The sequence below is a fragment of the Pleurodeles waltl genome, chromosome 8 (assembly GCF_031143425.1).
Source record: "Pleurodeles waltl isolate 20211129_DDA chromosome 8, aPleWal1.hap1.20221129, whole genome shotgun sequence".
Classification (NCBI taxonomy): domain Eukaryota; kingdom Metazoa; phylum Chordata; class Amphibia; order Caudata; family Salamandridae; genus Pleurodeles; species Pleurodeles waltl.
The window spans coordinates 595,480,130-595,493,874 of record NC_090447.1 but is presented as its reverse complement, the minus strand read 5'-3'; the positions used below and the strand labels follow the sequence as shown (position 1 = coordinate 595,493,874).

At 47.1% G+C, this 13,745-nt stretch overlaps 1 protein-coding gene across 7 annotated transcripts in view; it reads right to left on the bottom strand.

Moving 5' to 3' along the window:
- The window catches only part of RASA3 (RAS p21 protein activator 3), an 821,322-nt gene that overhangs the window by 306,392 nt on the left and 501,185 nt on the right, over positions 1 to 13,745 (bottom strand). For all 7 annotated transcript variants that reach the window (XM_069204628.1, XM_069204627.1, XM_069204630.1 and 4 more), the window contains one exon: positions 11,358 to 11,430. In XM_069204628.1, coding sequence (XP_069060729.1) covers positions 11,358 to 11,430 — 73 coding nt within the window. The remainder of the gene's footprint in view (positions 1 to 11,357; positions 11,431 to 13,745) is intronic.

Sequence of the window (13,745 nt, the reverse complement as noted above, 5' to 3'; positions counted from 1 at the left end):
CCGTAACAAAAATCAAACTGCTTAGGAAACAGAAACAGGCTGAAGAAAGAAGTTAGATACACGAGTAATTTGGTAGCCAAGGTGCATGGATGTGAAGAGGTGAATGCATTTCAACAGTTTTAAGTGACAACTGGCATAAAAATTGCCCCCTAACGATACTTGTCATCTTTTGACATAGTTAGAAACGTTTCCCACTGGCAGTAGAAGCTTTTGTGGTACACACATGGCTGACATACAGTACACCAGTGTTTCTTATGTTGTCTGACTGCAGATGGGGTGATGTTGTGCTCATCCAGTCACCGTGACACAGGGCTAACACGTGTCCCTTTGTTAGGTTTCGTTTAACAGCAGAATACACATAGACTGGGCTTAGGTCCCTCCTATGGACTATTTCTCTCTTATTACATGGCATTGGCTGTTTTGTGTGTCATTCAACCTGCCTGGTAATGCATGAGGGAATACTGTGCATCTCGAAAGTACACTAAGGGTCTGATTTAGGGTTTGGGGGCAGAGGTAAGTCAGTCAGTTTGGAGGAGTACTTTACTCTCCCCATATGGAGTTTCCTCCACCTATACAGGTTAGACTTCTCTGTCAGTCCGGCGGCCAACTTCAAACATGGGAAGAACCACTGGGAAGACAGTTGAATAGCCAAACCTATATCTCCGCGAGCCATTGGAAAAGTATGTCAGCAACGGAAATAGAATAGTGTGTCAGTGACAGAGAAGGAGCAAACTCTAAATCAGCTTCTAAATTCTTTACCTTGTAATAGATGCATTGTATATAGAAATTAATCGTTTCTGTTTTCTTTTTCTTCAATGTAGAAGTTTTTTGATGCTTTAGCCAGCACTCCAATGCAAGTCAGACCTACAGCCCTACCTACTGTTTCAATGGTCGGTGCTATTGTTTGTTTACATAATGGTCCAAGTTCATTTCATTAAATTCTAGATCTCTGGTTTTGTTATGTCAAGTGGTCTTGGTATCCTGTTTCTTAACTCTTTAATGTCTACGGGTCATTGCAAACGCATGTTGTCTGCTACAGGACCTTTCACTGACATTGTTAGGGTGCACACGTCTGAACTGCTAGCTGTGCTAGCCACACTTCCATTGCTCACATTTCAGAGTCCCTTCATGCCTCTAGACTATTGTTCCTGCTTTGTGTAGGAAGTTGGCTCTGTATGTGCTATTTCAAAGTAAGGAATAGCATGCACAGAGTCCAAGGGTTCCCCTTAGATGGTAAGATAGTGGCAAAAAGAGATAATACTAATGCTCTATTTTGTGGTAGTGTGGTCGAGCAGTAGGCTTATCCAAGGAGAAGTGTTAAGCATTTGTTGTACATACACATAGACAATAAATGAGGTACACACACTCAGAGACAAATCCAGCCAATAGGTTTTGTTATAGAAAAATATATTTTCTTAGTTTATTTTAAGAACCACAGGTTCAAATTTAACATGTAATATCTTGTTTGAAAGGTATTGCAGGTAAGTACATTAGGAACTTTGAATCATTTCAATTGCATGTATACTTTTCAAGTTATTCACAAATAGCTATTTCAAAAGTGGACACAGTGCAATTTTCACAGTTCCTGGGGGAGGTAAGTTTTTGTTAGTTATACCAGGTAAGTAAGACACTTACAGGGTTCAGTTCTTGGTCCAAGGTAGTCCACCGTTGGGGGTTCAGAGCAACCCCAAAGTTACCACACCAGCAGCTCAGGGCCGGTCAGGTGCAGAGTTCAAAGTGGTGGCCAAAACGCATAGGCTCCAATGGAGAGAAGGGGGTGCCCCGGTTCCGGTCTGCTTGCAGGTAAGTACCCGCGTCTTCGGAGGGCAGACCAGGGGGGTTTTGTAGGGCACCGGGGGGGACACAAGCCCACACAGAATTTTCACCCTCAGCGGCGCGGGGGCGGCTGGGTGCAGTGTTAGAACAAGCGTCGGGTTCGCAATGGAAGTCAATGAGAGATCAAGGGATCTCTTCAGCGCTGCAGGCAGGCAAGGGGGGGCTTCCTCGGGGAAACCTCCACTTGGGCAAGGGAGAGGGACTCCTGGGGGTCACTTCTGCAGTGAAAGTCCGGTCCTTCAGGTCCTGGGGGCTGCGGGTGCAGGGTCTTTTCCAGGCGTCGGGACTTAGGTTTCAGAGAGTCGCGGTCAGGGGAAGCCTCGGGATTCCCTCTGCAGGCGGCGCTGTGGGGGCTCAGGGGGGACAGGTTTTGGTACTCACAGTCGTAGAGTAGTCCGGGGGTCCTCCCTGAGGAGTTGGTTCTCCACCAGCCGAGTCGGGGTCGCCGGGTGCAGTGTTGCAAGTCTCACGCTTCTTGCGGGGAGTTGCAGAGTTCTTTAAAGCTGCTTCTTGAAACAAAGTTGCAGTCTTTTTGGAGCAGGTCCGCTGTCCTCGGGAGTTTCTTGTCGTCGTCGAAGCAGGGCAGTCCTCAGAGGATTCAGAGGTCGCTGGTCCCTTTGGAAGGCGTCACTGGAGCAGAGTTCTTTGGAAGGCAGGAGACAGGCCGGTGAGTTTCTGGAGCCAAGGCAGTTGTTGTCTTCTGGTCTTCCTCTGCAGGGGTTTTCAGCTAGGCAGTCCTTCTTCTTGTTGTTGCAGGAATCTAAATTTCTAGGGTTCAGGGAGAGCCCTTAAATACTAAATTTAAGGGCGTGTTTAGGTCTGGGGGGTTAGTAGCCAATGGCTACTAGCCCTGAGGGTGAGTACACCCTCTTTGTGCCTCCTCCCAAGGGGAGGGGGTCACATCCCTAATCCTATTGGGGGAATCCTCCATCTGCAAGATGGAGGATTTCTAAAAGTTAGAGTCACCTCAGCTCAGGACACCTTAGGGGCTGTCCTGACTGGCCAGTGACTCCTCCTTGTTATTTTCTTTGTTCCCTCCAGCCTTGCCGCCAAAAGTGGGGGCTGTTGCCGGAGGGGGCGGGCAACTCCACTAAGCTGGAGTGCCCTGCTGGGCTGTGACAAAGGGGTGAGCCTTTGAGGCTCACCGCCAGGTGTTACAGTTCCTGCCTGGGGGAGGTGTTAGCATCTCCACCCAGTGCAGGCTTTGTTACTGGCCTCAGAGTGACAAAGGCACTCTCCCCATGGGGCCAGCAACATGTCTCTAGTGTGGCAGGCTGCTGGAACTAGTCAGCCTACACAGATAGTCGGTTAAGTTTCAGGGGGCACCTCTAAGGTGCCCTCTGGGGTGTATTTTGCAATAAAATGTACACTGGCATCAGTGTGCATTTATTGTGCTGAGAAGTTTGATACCAAACTTCTCAGTTTTCAGTGTAGCCATTATGGTGCTGTGGAGTTCGTGTAAAACAGACTCCCAGACCATATACTCTTATGGCTACCCTGCACTTACAATGTCTAAGGTTTTGCTTAGACACTGTAGGGGCACAGTGCTCATGCACTGGTACCCTCACCTATGGTATAGTGCACCCTGCCTTAGGGCTGTAAGGCCTGCTAGAGGGGTGTCTTACCTATACTGCATAGGCAGTGAGAGGCTGGCATGGCACCCTGAGGGGAGTGCCATGTCGACTTACTCATTTTGTTCTCACTAGCACACACAAGCTGGTAAGCAGTGGGTCTGTGCTGAGTGAGGGGTCTCTAGGGTGGCATAATACATGCTGCAGCCCTTAGAGACCTTCCCTGGCATCAGGGCCCTTGGTACCAGAGGTACCAGTTACAAGGGACTTATCTGGATGCCAGGGTGTGCCAATTGTGGGATCAATGGTACATTTTAGGTGAAAGAACACTGGTGCTGGGGCCTGGTTAGCAGGGTCCCAGCACACTTCTCAGTCAAGTCAGCATCAGTATCAGGCAAAAAGTGGGGGGTAACTGCAACAGGGAGCCATTTCTTTACACAAGCCCCCCCCAGCCCACAGGCCAGGAGACTCAGCCAAAGCTGGAAGAGTCTTCCTAGTCTGTCAGGCGAGGAAGAGTAGAGGAAATAGGCTGGTTTGTTGCAGGGCCTACTCTGCCTTACATCCTCCTGTTCAGGTCATTCCCTCTGGGGAACTGACCCACTTCCACAGTAATAGGACCTAGTCTGAACTGCCTCTTGTCTGTGCTTTTTATGTCTTCACCCATTCTCTCTATTTTGGGGTTAGAGGTATCCACCTCTGCTAATCTTATCTTAGCCAGGGTCACCCCTAGCTTACCCAAAGAGGTTACCCAGAGCTGGAGTAACCCCACCATGACCAACAGGGTCAGGGGGCCTAACTTGTTATTTGGCATGGGGTCAGACCACCATGCCAAGGATAGTGCAGCCATAAAGGCTAACACCCAGCAGAGGCCACTGACAGCTGTCAGTGCCCAGAACCACACCTTTAGCTCTTCACCTACAAGGGAAGGGGCTAAGTTACAGGCTTCTTTGGGTTCAGGGTGCCTGTCTGCTGTATTAGAGTGGGGGGTTACCACATCTTGTAGTAAACACCCTTCTTCCACTCTTTCTTCTGTTAGCTGAGGAGCCACCCAATCAGGCTTAACAGTTGCCTGACTAGTCAGGACTTCTTGTGGGTCAGGTTGGACTTTATCAGAGCCACTTTTGGAGTTCTCCCCTACTGGAGCAGAATCTCCTTGGCTTGCTGGAACCTTGGGTAAAGGTTGTCCACCTTTCCTACTCTGTTTCCTTTTCTTTTTCTTCTGGGGCCTACTTGCATTTACTGCAGAGGTAGGCACTCGAGAATCCTTGGGAGAGGACTGGCCCTGGACCAGTTCTTCTCTTAGGCTCTGACTAACCTCTGGGTAGTCATTTCCAAGGAGACAATCAAGGGGGAGGTCTGTACTGACTACCACCCTTCTCCAGCTAAAAGTTCCACCCACTTCTATGGGCACAAAAGCCACAGGCCTATTAGTGACCCTGTCCGGGCTAACTCTTACTCTGGCCATCTCACCTGGGATGTACTGGTTTGAGAACACCAGCCTGTCATGCACAATAGTGTGACTGGCACAAGTGTCTCTCAGGGCAGTGGCTGGGATTCCATTCACCTGTAGGTGGTGGAAGTGTCTACTTCCCTCTGGAATCTCCAACTCACCTGTTGGGCCCTTTTTCCAGTTGAAGGCTATGAAGACCTCCTCATCTGAGGAGTCATCCCCAATGGCTACACTGGTCACCCCTGGGATTTTGCTAGGGGGTTTGTTTTTGGGACACGAAGTGTCCTTGGTGTGGTGCCCTGTCTGTTTACAGTTATGGCACCATGCCTTAGTGGCATCCCAGCTCTTACCCTGGTACCCACCTTTGTTTTGGGTTGTGTCTCTGGGCCCACCCACCTGGTCTGGTTTTTGGGGGCCTACAGGGGACTCTTTCTTTGTTTCTAGTGTCACCCACTTTCTCCTGGGGAGGCTTTGTAACCCCTTTCTTTTGGTCACCCCCAGTGGAAGTTTTGGTTACCCTAGTCTTGACCCAGTGGTCTGCCTTCTTTCCCAATTCTTGGGGAGAAATTGGACCTAGGTCTACCAGATACTGATGCAACTTTTCATTGAAGCAGTTACTTAAAATGTGTTTTCATAAACAAATTATAAAGCCCAACATAGTCATACACTTCATTTCCAGTTACCCAACCATCCAGTGTTTTCACTGAGTAGTCAACATAATCAACCCAGGTCTGGCTCGAGGATTTTTGAGCCCCCCTGAATCTAATCCTATACTCCTCAGTGGAGAATCCAAAGCCCTCAATCAGGGTACCCTTCATGAGGTCATAAGATTCTGCATCTTTTTTAGAGAGTGTGAGGAGTCTATCCCTACACTTTCCTGTGAACATTTCCCAAAGGAGAGCACCCCAGTGAGATTTGTTCACTTTTCTGGTTACACAAGCCCTCTCAAAAGCTGTGAACCATTTGGTGATGTCATCACCATCTTCATATTTTGTTACAATCCCTTTGGGGATTTTCAACATGTCAGGAGAATCTCTGACCCTATTTATGTTGCTGCCACCATTGATGGGTCCTAGGCCCATCTCTTTTCTTTCCCTTTCTATGGCTAGGATCTGTCTTTCCAAAGCCAATCTTTTGGCCATCCTGGCTAACTGGATGTCCTCTTCACTGGAGTTATCCTCAGTGATTTCAGAGTTGTTGGTCCCTCCTGTGAGGGAACCAGCATCTCTGACTATTATTTGTGGAGTCAGGGCTTGAGAGGCCCTGCTCTCCCTAAATAGGACTGGTAGGGGGGAATTTTCCTCCAAGTCACTATCTTCATCCTCTGTGTTGCCATCCTCAGAGGGGTTGGCCTTTGCAAACTCTGCCAACAGCTCCTGGAGCTGTAGTTTGGAAGGTCTGGGGCCCATTGTTATTTTCTTTATTTTACAGAGTGACCTTAGCTCCCTCATCTTAAGATGGAGGTAAGGTGTGGTGTCGAGTTCCACCACATTCACATCTGTACTAGACATTATGCTTCTAAAAGTTGGAATACTTTTTAAGAAACTAAAACTAGTTCTAGAATCTAATTCAAACTTTTACAAACTTTTAAACTCTAAAAGAAATGCTAAACAGGATCTAACACAAGGCCCTAGCAGGTCTTTTAAGAATTTAGAAAACTTTTCAAATTGCAAAAATCAATTTCTAATGACAATTTTGGAATTTGTCGTGTGATCAGGTATTGGCTGAGTAGTCCAGCAAATGCAAAGTCTTGTACCCCACCGCTGATCCACCAATGTAGGAAGTTGGCTCTGTATGTGCTATTTCAAAGTAAGGAATAGCATGCACAGAGTCCAAGGGTTCCCCTTAGAGGTAAGATAGTGGCAAAAAGAGATAATACTAATGTTCTATTTTGTGGTAGTGTGGTCGAGCAGTAGGCTTATCCAAGGAGTAGTGTTAAGCATTTGTTGTACATACACATAGACAATAAATGAGGTACACACACTCAGAGACAAATCCAGCCAATAGGTTTTGTTATAGAAAAATATCTTTTCTTAGTTTATTTTAAGAACCACAGGTTCAAATTTAACATGTAATATCTTGTTTGAAAGGTATTGCAGGTAAGTACATTAGGAACTTTGAATCATTTCAATTGCATGTATACTTTTCAAGTTATTCACAAATAGCTATTTCAAAAGTGGACACAGTGCAATTTTCACAGTTCCTGGGGGAGGTAAGTTTTTGTTAGTTATACCAGGTAAGTAAGACACTTACAGGGTTCAGTTCTTGGTCCAAGGTAGCCCACCGTTGGGGGTTCAGAGCAACCCCAAAGTTACCACACCAGCAGCTCAGGGCCGGTCAGGTGCAGAGTTCAAAGTGGTGCCCAAAACGCATAGGCTCCAATGGAGAGAAGGGGGTGCCCCGGTTCCGGTCTGCTTGCAGGTAAGTACCCGCGTCTTCGGAGGGCAGACCAGGGGGGTTTTGTAGGGCACCGGGGGGGACACAAGCCCACACAGAATTTTCACCCTCAGCGGCGCGGGGGCGGCTGGGTGCAGTGTTAGAACAAGCGTCGGGTTCGCAATGGAAGTCAATGAGAGCTCAAGGGATCTCTTCAGCGCTGCAGGCAGGCAAGGGGGGGCTTCCTCGGGGAAACCTCCACTTGGGCAAGGGAGAGGGACTCCTGGGGGTCACTTCTGCAGTGAAAGTCCGGTCCTTCAGGTCCTGGGGGCTGCGGGTGCAGGGTCTTTTCCAGGCGTCGGGACTTAGGTTTCAGAGAGTCGCGGTCAGGGGAAGCCTCGGGATTCCCTCTGCAGGCGGCGCTGTGGGGGCTCAGGGGGGACAGGTTTTGGTACTCACAGTCGTAGAGTAGTCCGGGGGTCCTCCCTGAGGAGTTGGTTCTCCACCAGCCGAGTCGGGGTCGCCGGGTGCAGTGTTGCAAGTCTCACGCTTCTTGCGGGGAGTTGCAGAGTTCTTTAAAGCTGCTTCTTGAAACAAAGTTGCAGTCTTTTTGGAGCAGGTCCGCTGTCCTCGGGAGTTTCTTGTCGTCGTCGAAGCAGGGCAGTCCTCAGAGGATTCAGAGGTCGCTGGTCCCTTTGGAAGGCGTCGCTGGAGCAGAGTTCTTTGGAAGGCAGGAGACAGGCCGGTGAGTTTCTGGAGCCAAGGCAGTTGTTGTCTTCTGGTCTTCCTCTGCAGGGGTTTTCAGCTAGGCAGTCCTTCTTCTTGTTGTTGCAGGAATCTAAATTTCTAGGGTTCAGGGAGAGCCCTTAAATACTAAATTTAAGGGCGTGTTTAGGTCTGGGGGGTTAGTAGCCAATGGCTACTAGCCCTGAGGGTGAGTACACCCTCTTTGTGCCTCCTCCCAAGGGGAGGGGGTCACATCCCTAATCCTATTGGGGGAATCCTCCATCTGCAAGATGGAGGATTTCTAAAAGTTAGAGTCACCTCAGCTCAGGACACCTTAGGGGCTGTCCTGACTGGCCAGTGACTCCTCCTTGTTATTTTCTTTGTTCCCTCCAGCCTTGCCGCCAAAAGTGGGGGCTGTGGCCGGAGGGGGCGGGCAACTCCACTAAGCTGGAGTGCCCTGCTGGGCTGTGACAAAGGAGTGAGCCTTTGAGGCTCACCGCCAGGTGTTACAGTTCCTGCCTGGGGGAGGTGTTAGCATCTCCACCCAGTGCAGGCTTTGTTACTGGCCTCAGAGTGACAAAGGCACTCTCCCCATGGGGCCAGCAACATGTCTCTAGTGTGGCAGGCTGCTGGAACTAGTCAGCCTACACAGATAGTCGGTTAAGTTTCAGGGGGCACCTCTAAGGTGCCCTCTGGGGTGTATTTTGCAATAAAATGTACACTGGCATCAGTGTGCATTTATTGTGCTGAGAAGTTTGATACCAAACTTCTCAGTTTTCAGTGTAGCCATTATGGTGCTGTGGAGTTCGTGTAAAACAGACTCCCAGACCATATACTCTTATGGCTACCCTGCACTTACAATGTCTAAGGTTTTGCTTAGACACTGTAGGGGCACAGTGCTCATGCACTGGTACCCTCACCTATGGTATAGTGCACCCTGCCTTAGGGCTGTAAGGCCTGCTAGAGGGGTGTCTTACCTATACTGCATAGGCAGTGAGAGGCTGGCATGGCACCCTGAGGGGAGTGCCATGTCGACTTACTCATTTTGTTCTCACTAGCACACACAAGCTGGTAAGCAGTGGGTCTGTGCTGAGTGAGGGGTCTCTAGGGTGGCATAATACATGCTGCAGCCCTTAGAGACCTTCCCTGGCATCAGGGCCCTTGGTACCAGAGGTACCAGTTACAAGGGACTTATCTGGATGCCAGGGTGTGCCAATTGTGGGATCAATGGTACATTTTAGGTGAAAGAACACTGGTGCTGGGGCCTGGTTAGCAGGGTCCCAGCACACTTCTCAGTCAAGTCAGCATCAGTATCAGGCAAAAAGTGGGGGGTAACTGCAACAGGGAGCCATTTCTTTACACTTTGTGACTGCCTTTTTGAGGTGCTTCCAATCAAGTGGTTTTCTAGATGTATGACTGAGTACTTGGAGAACATGCTACACTTTGACTTCAAAGTCTATCAGTCAGTGCCTGTACTGCACATCCATTTCCATCTTATTAATTTGCTATCAAAAGAATAGGGAAGACAGCAAAGTACCAGTGCCAGGGCTGCGGTATCACCAGGCCTTCAGTTTGGTAAGTCTAAAATGCAAATAAGACAGAAAGCTGTCAGGAGCCAAACGGACCAATGGACTTTTATTCAAGGCTGAAAGAGCTCCAAGTCAACTGCCCAAGAACAGGCAGAAAAAGATCCAAAAATACCAAATGGAATAACGACACTTCCGCACCGATTAACAACATAAGGTTTGTCATAATACCCTCAAAATGACTATCATATTTCCTGGTTGTGATGTTGCTCGTGACTTATCTTATTATTTTTGTTAAGCGACAAAAACTTGAAGTTCTTTGCTCACTAGATCCATGTTACCACAGAGATAACCGTTCAGCAATCAAAGAGCCAGACAAGCAAACACCACACAGAGGATGTGAGGGGAGGAAGACACCGCGAGTGGTGGTGGCAAGCATATGGAGGCTTTTACTCATCCACTTTCCACAAAGAACTGTAGCTTGCACAATGATCAATCCTTAAATACTGGAGAAAAAGGCAAACAGGAAAAACCTTCTGAAAAACATAAAAAGTGGCAAAACGTGATTGTACACAATATACCAATTAAAATATCACTTCCACGTGCAGATAAATATTGTTCTGGTGGAAGGAAAAATTGTGGCATAGAAAATCAGCAGGAGTAGATTCACCCAGCTTGACAGCGAGTCTGGAGGTCTTGTAGCAAACAAGCAACATTTTGATTTCAAGTAGCAGAAAAGGTGGAATGAAGAAAGGATATCTGGGAACAGGGTAATGACTCTGAGTACCGCCCACTGATCATACTACTAGTTCAGTTGGCATTAGGACTTTTATGTGTGGGCTGGCATCTAAGCATGTTTTCTATATCTCCATTATGTAAGACACTGCTATAGTTGAGAACCACTGTTTTCTAAAGTTGCTTTTACATCTGATAAAGAACAAGCCCTTTGGAATGCAACAATATACTTCCATCCCTTGCACTGATGAGAAATGGATGTTAATTCTTCAAGATGGCAGACCATTGAGGTTCACTGCAAACATTGAAATCATCCAATACAGCCAATGGCTTAGGAGGCAAGCCTGACCTTTATTTGCTGGCTGAGCGGGATCAACAACATAATGGAATCACAAAAAGTATACTTTAACCCAGAAAATTCACAAGTGCATTCCATGAGAACCCCCACGTTCATAATATAAACATATCACACACAGAGGCAGTAAATGACTTGTGTTTCACACTTTTGCCCTGATCAGAAGCGGGTCAAAAATACTGGGATCGGCACAAAAGCTGTTTGTGCCTGTTTGCCACCTGTGATTTTTCATATGCACTTTTTGCCTGGTAATACCTAGTGACATTTAGATGTGGTAAGTAGTTCGGAAAGTGTGTGGAAAACTATGGGACAATTCAAATTCTAGTGCCATCCCTCAACATTACCTCTCAAAGTGAGAACTGGAAGCAATTCCATCGCTTGGTAATCCACAAGGTAGATTTACGGATTGTCATGGGGCAAAATTACCATACAGTCATTCTTCTGAAGTCAGAATGAAGGCATTTGTGTTGACTTCAATCACGCCGCCGTCATCGAAGAATCAAAGGTAAAAGCCATTTAACCACAACCTAGGAAACAGTTTTCTGACCCTCCAGTTTTTAGTTTGACTGGCCTCAGCGATCAAACACTCAAAGACACCACCTGCGGCATGAACCCAGGCTTCTTTCATCGTTCAAGTGCCCATCTTCAGTTGGCTCGCCAGGGCATCCCTATGTCTCACCCCTGTAGCTTTGCACTTAACAGCGCACATTCTCCGATGGAGTCAGCTGGTGATGCTTCCAGCAGGGCCCGGGCCCAGCCAACCACAGGCATGAAATACCCACCTCGAAATAAAACACTTCTTCAAATTGTGGGTTGTTAGTCTTCTTTTTCACTTTCGTCTTTTTTACTTCGGACCTAAACGAAAAATAGTAAGCTTTAAACAAAAATCAGACTTCAACAAATAACGTGTAGTGTACGAAGTGTTGCACAGTTGGTTTAGCAGATTTATCACAAATCCCAAAGAGTAGATGATTGGCAGGAATGGGTATTACAATTATGATGTATGAGAACGGTGCACCAATTTTATGACATACCACAATCCCATCAACTGCAATGTGCCCATGATCATTAATGTGTGATACCACACAAACCCCCATTCACCCATTGTAAAACTGAAATGTGTGCAGTCTCTGGAGACCAGAAGGGAAAGAAAGTTTACCACTGCACTTGAGTTGTAGTAAAAAGTTCACACCTTATAGAAGGCTTTCTCCTATGTGTTGCTTAAATAACAGATTACGTTCCATTAGAAGTAACTCATGCAAGTGGCAAAAAGGTCTGGCAGCAGGAGCTGATAAGCCGAAAGACTTTCAAGCAAGGGCCTTCAAAGCTGGGACAAGAGCACCGGTTTCCCTGAAGCCAAAAGCTTAGAATATCCTTGAGGACAACAGTGTCACAGATCACTAAGACCAAAGATATGTGGCATAGCCAGTCATAGCATGATTACCTGCAGCCAATGGCACCATGATCTCAAAGCCCCACAAGCACCAAGATCCGTAATGATCATGCACTAAATGATATACTTCTGTGCGATAGACAAGGTGAGTAGCAGAAATGTTGATCTTATTCTGAGTTTCGGCATCGTCTTGCACGGCATACTCCAATATTTTTTAAAACATAAAATGTCACTGGCAAAAAGATGACATACACAAACATGACCCAAAAGTTACCTGCATATTTTCTTAAATATTTTTAATGCTTTGGAAAGTTAACTTGTTACTAGTCTGGCCACAACTCTATAAAATGTGGTGTAATAAGAGAGTTCATCGCAGAAGCCCTTGAAATGTGATATTTCTTACCGGATAGGGCCTGAGTCAGGATATTTTTTAAACAAAAAAATGTGTTTATTGCTTTACTTTTTAACAACATACAACTATCCACCATCAATCGAGCACTTATGCAATGAGTTACAAAAATAATTTTCCTCTGTGGCTTATGGTAATCTAGTGGCCCGTACTCAGTGTTCATCAATGTCCCGGATACATCTAGGACTGTTGCCTCATTTATCACTGTGTGGATGGCCATTGTGTTTCCTCTCTCATAGTCTACTCTATCCAGCTGAAGATCAGACCCCTACTGGCAGGACTCTGTGGTTACCCCCCTTTCTCAATTTAGTCCTTGGTAGGGGATCTAGCCTCTGCACAGTTACCTAAACTTCTCATACACCACCTTTTCCACCTCCATTAAAATGTTATCCCCCACCTTTCGCTATGTCTGTCTTCACTAAGGCAACTCCAGCATGCAAAAGAGTAGTTGTTTTCTTGGAAGGTCCATTTTCACCAGTATTCCCAAGATAACAAACTGCGGGGCCCAACACACCAAGGATCATCGAAAGTTCCCCAACTACTGCAAATATTGCACGATAAGTGGAGCTCCCAAATTGTGTTAAAGAAGGAACCATCTGTATCATCAGATTTCAAACAATTGAGGGAAGGAACTCTGCCCATCTTGAATAATCTACTTCTACTGTTGTATATCCAGTGTAGTATTTTCAGTTGAATGAGCCTCAAACCACTTTTAATAGCTACTTCACAGGGGACAATAGTGCATTCATATGTTCCACATCCTCTACATCGCCTAACTTTTGCCTCCCATCTAGCCCCAAGGTACGATTCAGAAATATGTTAGCTAATTTAAGAGGAACCTCCTAAAGACACAGGGCAGCTAGAGTTTCTGGCGTAGGTCTCTCAGGTGGGCGGAGATGGGGCTGTGGCTGGGGATGTCCAGGATCAGTCTGTCCATGGCATTCTGTATTCTCTGTAGTCTAGTTTGGAGTTTCTTGTTGATTACGGCATAGAGTGTGTTTCCTTAGTCAAGTTTACTGCTGACGAGTGCCTGGGTGACTGTCCTTCTTGCGTTATTAGGTATTCACTTGAAGACCGTCCGGGGCAGGCGGAGTGTGGAAGCATGAGGATGAAATGGCGTTGATTTGGCGGGCCATGGACAGTGACGATTCGAAAATGATGCAGAGGTTGCGTGCGTGGTCGGTGGGAGATGGGGCTCTGGGCCACCAGGAGTCATCCCAGGTAGTAGTGGTGGGGCCCAGGATGAGGATCTCTGTCTTATCTCAGCTGTCTCTCATCCAGTCTGTGACTGCCTTCATTCCGTTGTGAAAGTCCTTTTTGGCTGTTGGTGGTTCGTTGGTGAGGAAATAAATGAGCTGTGTGTTGTCG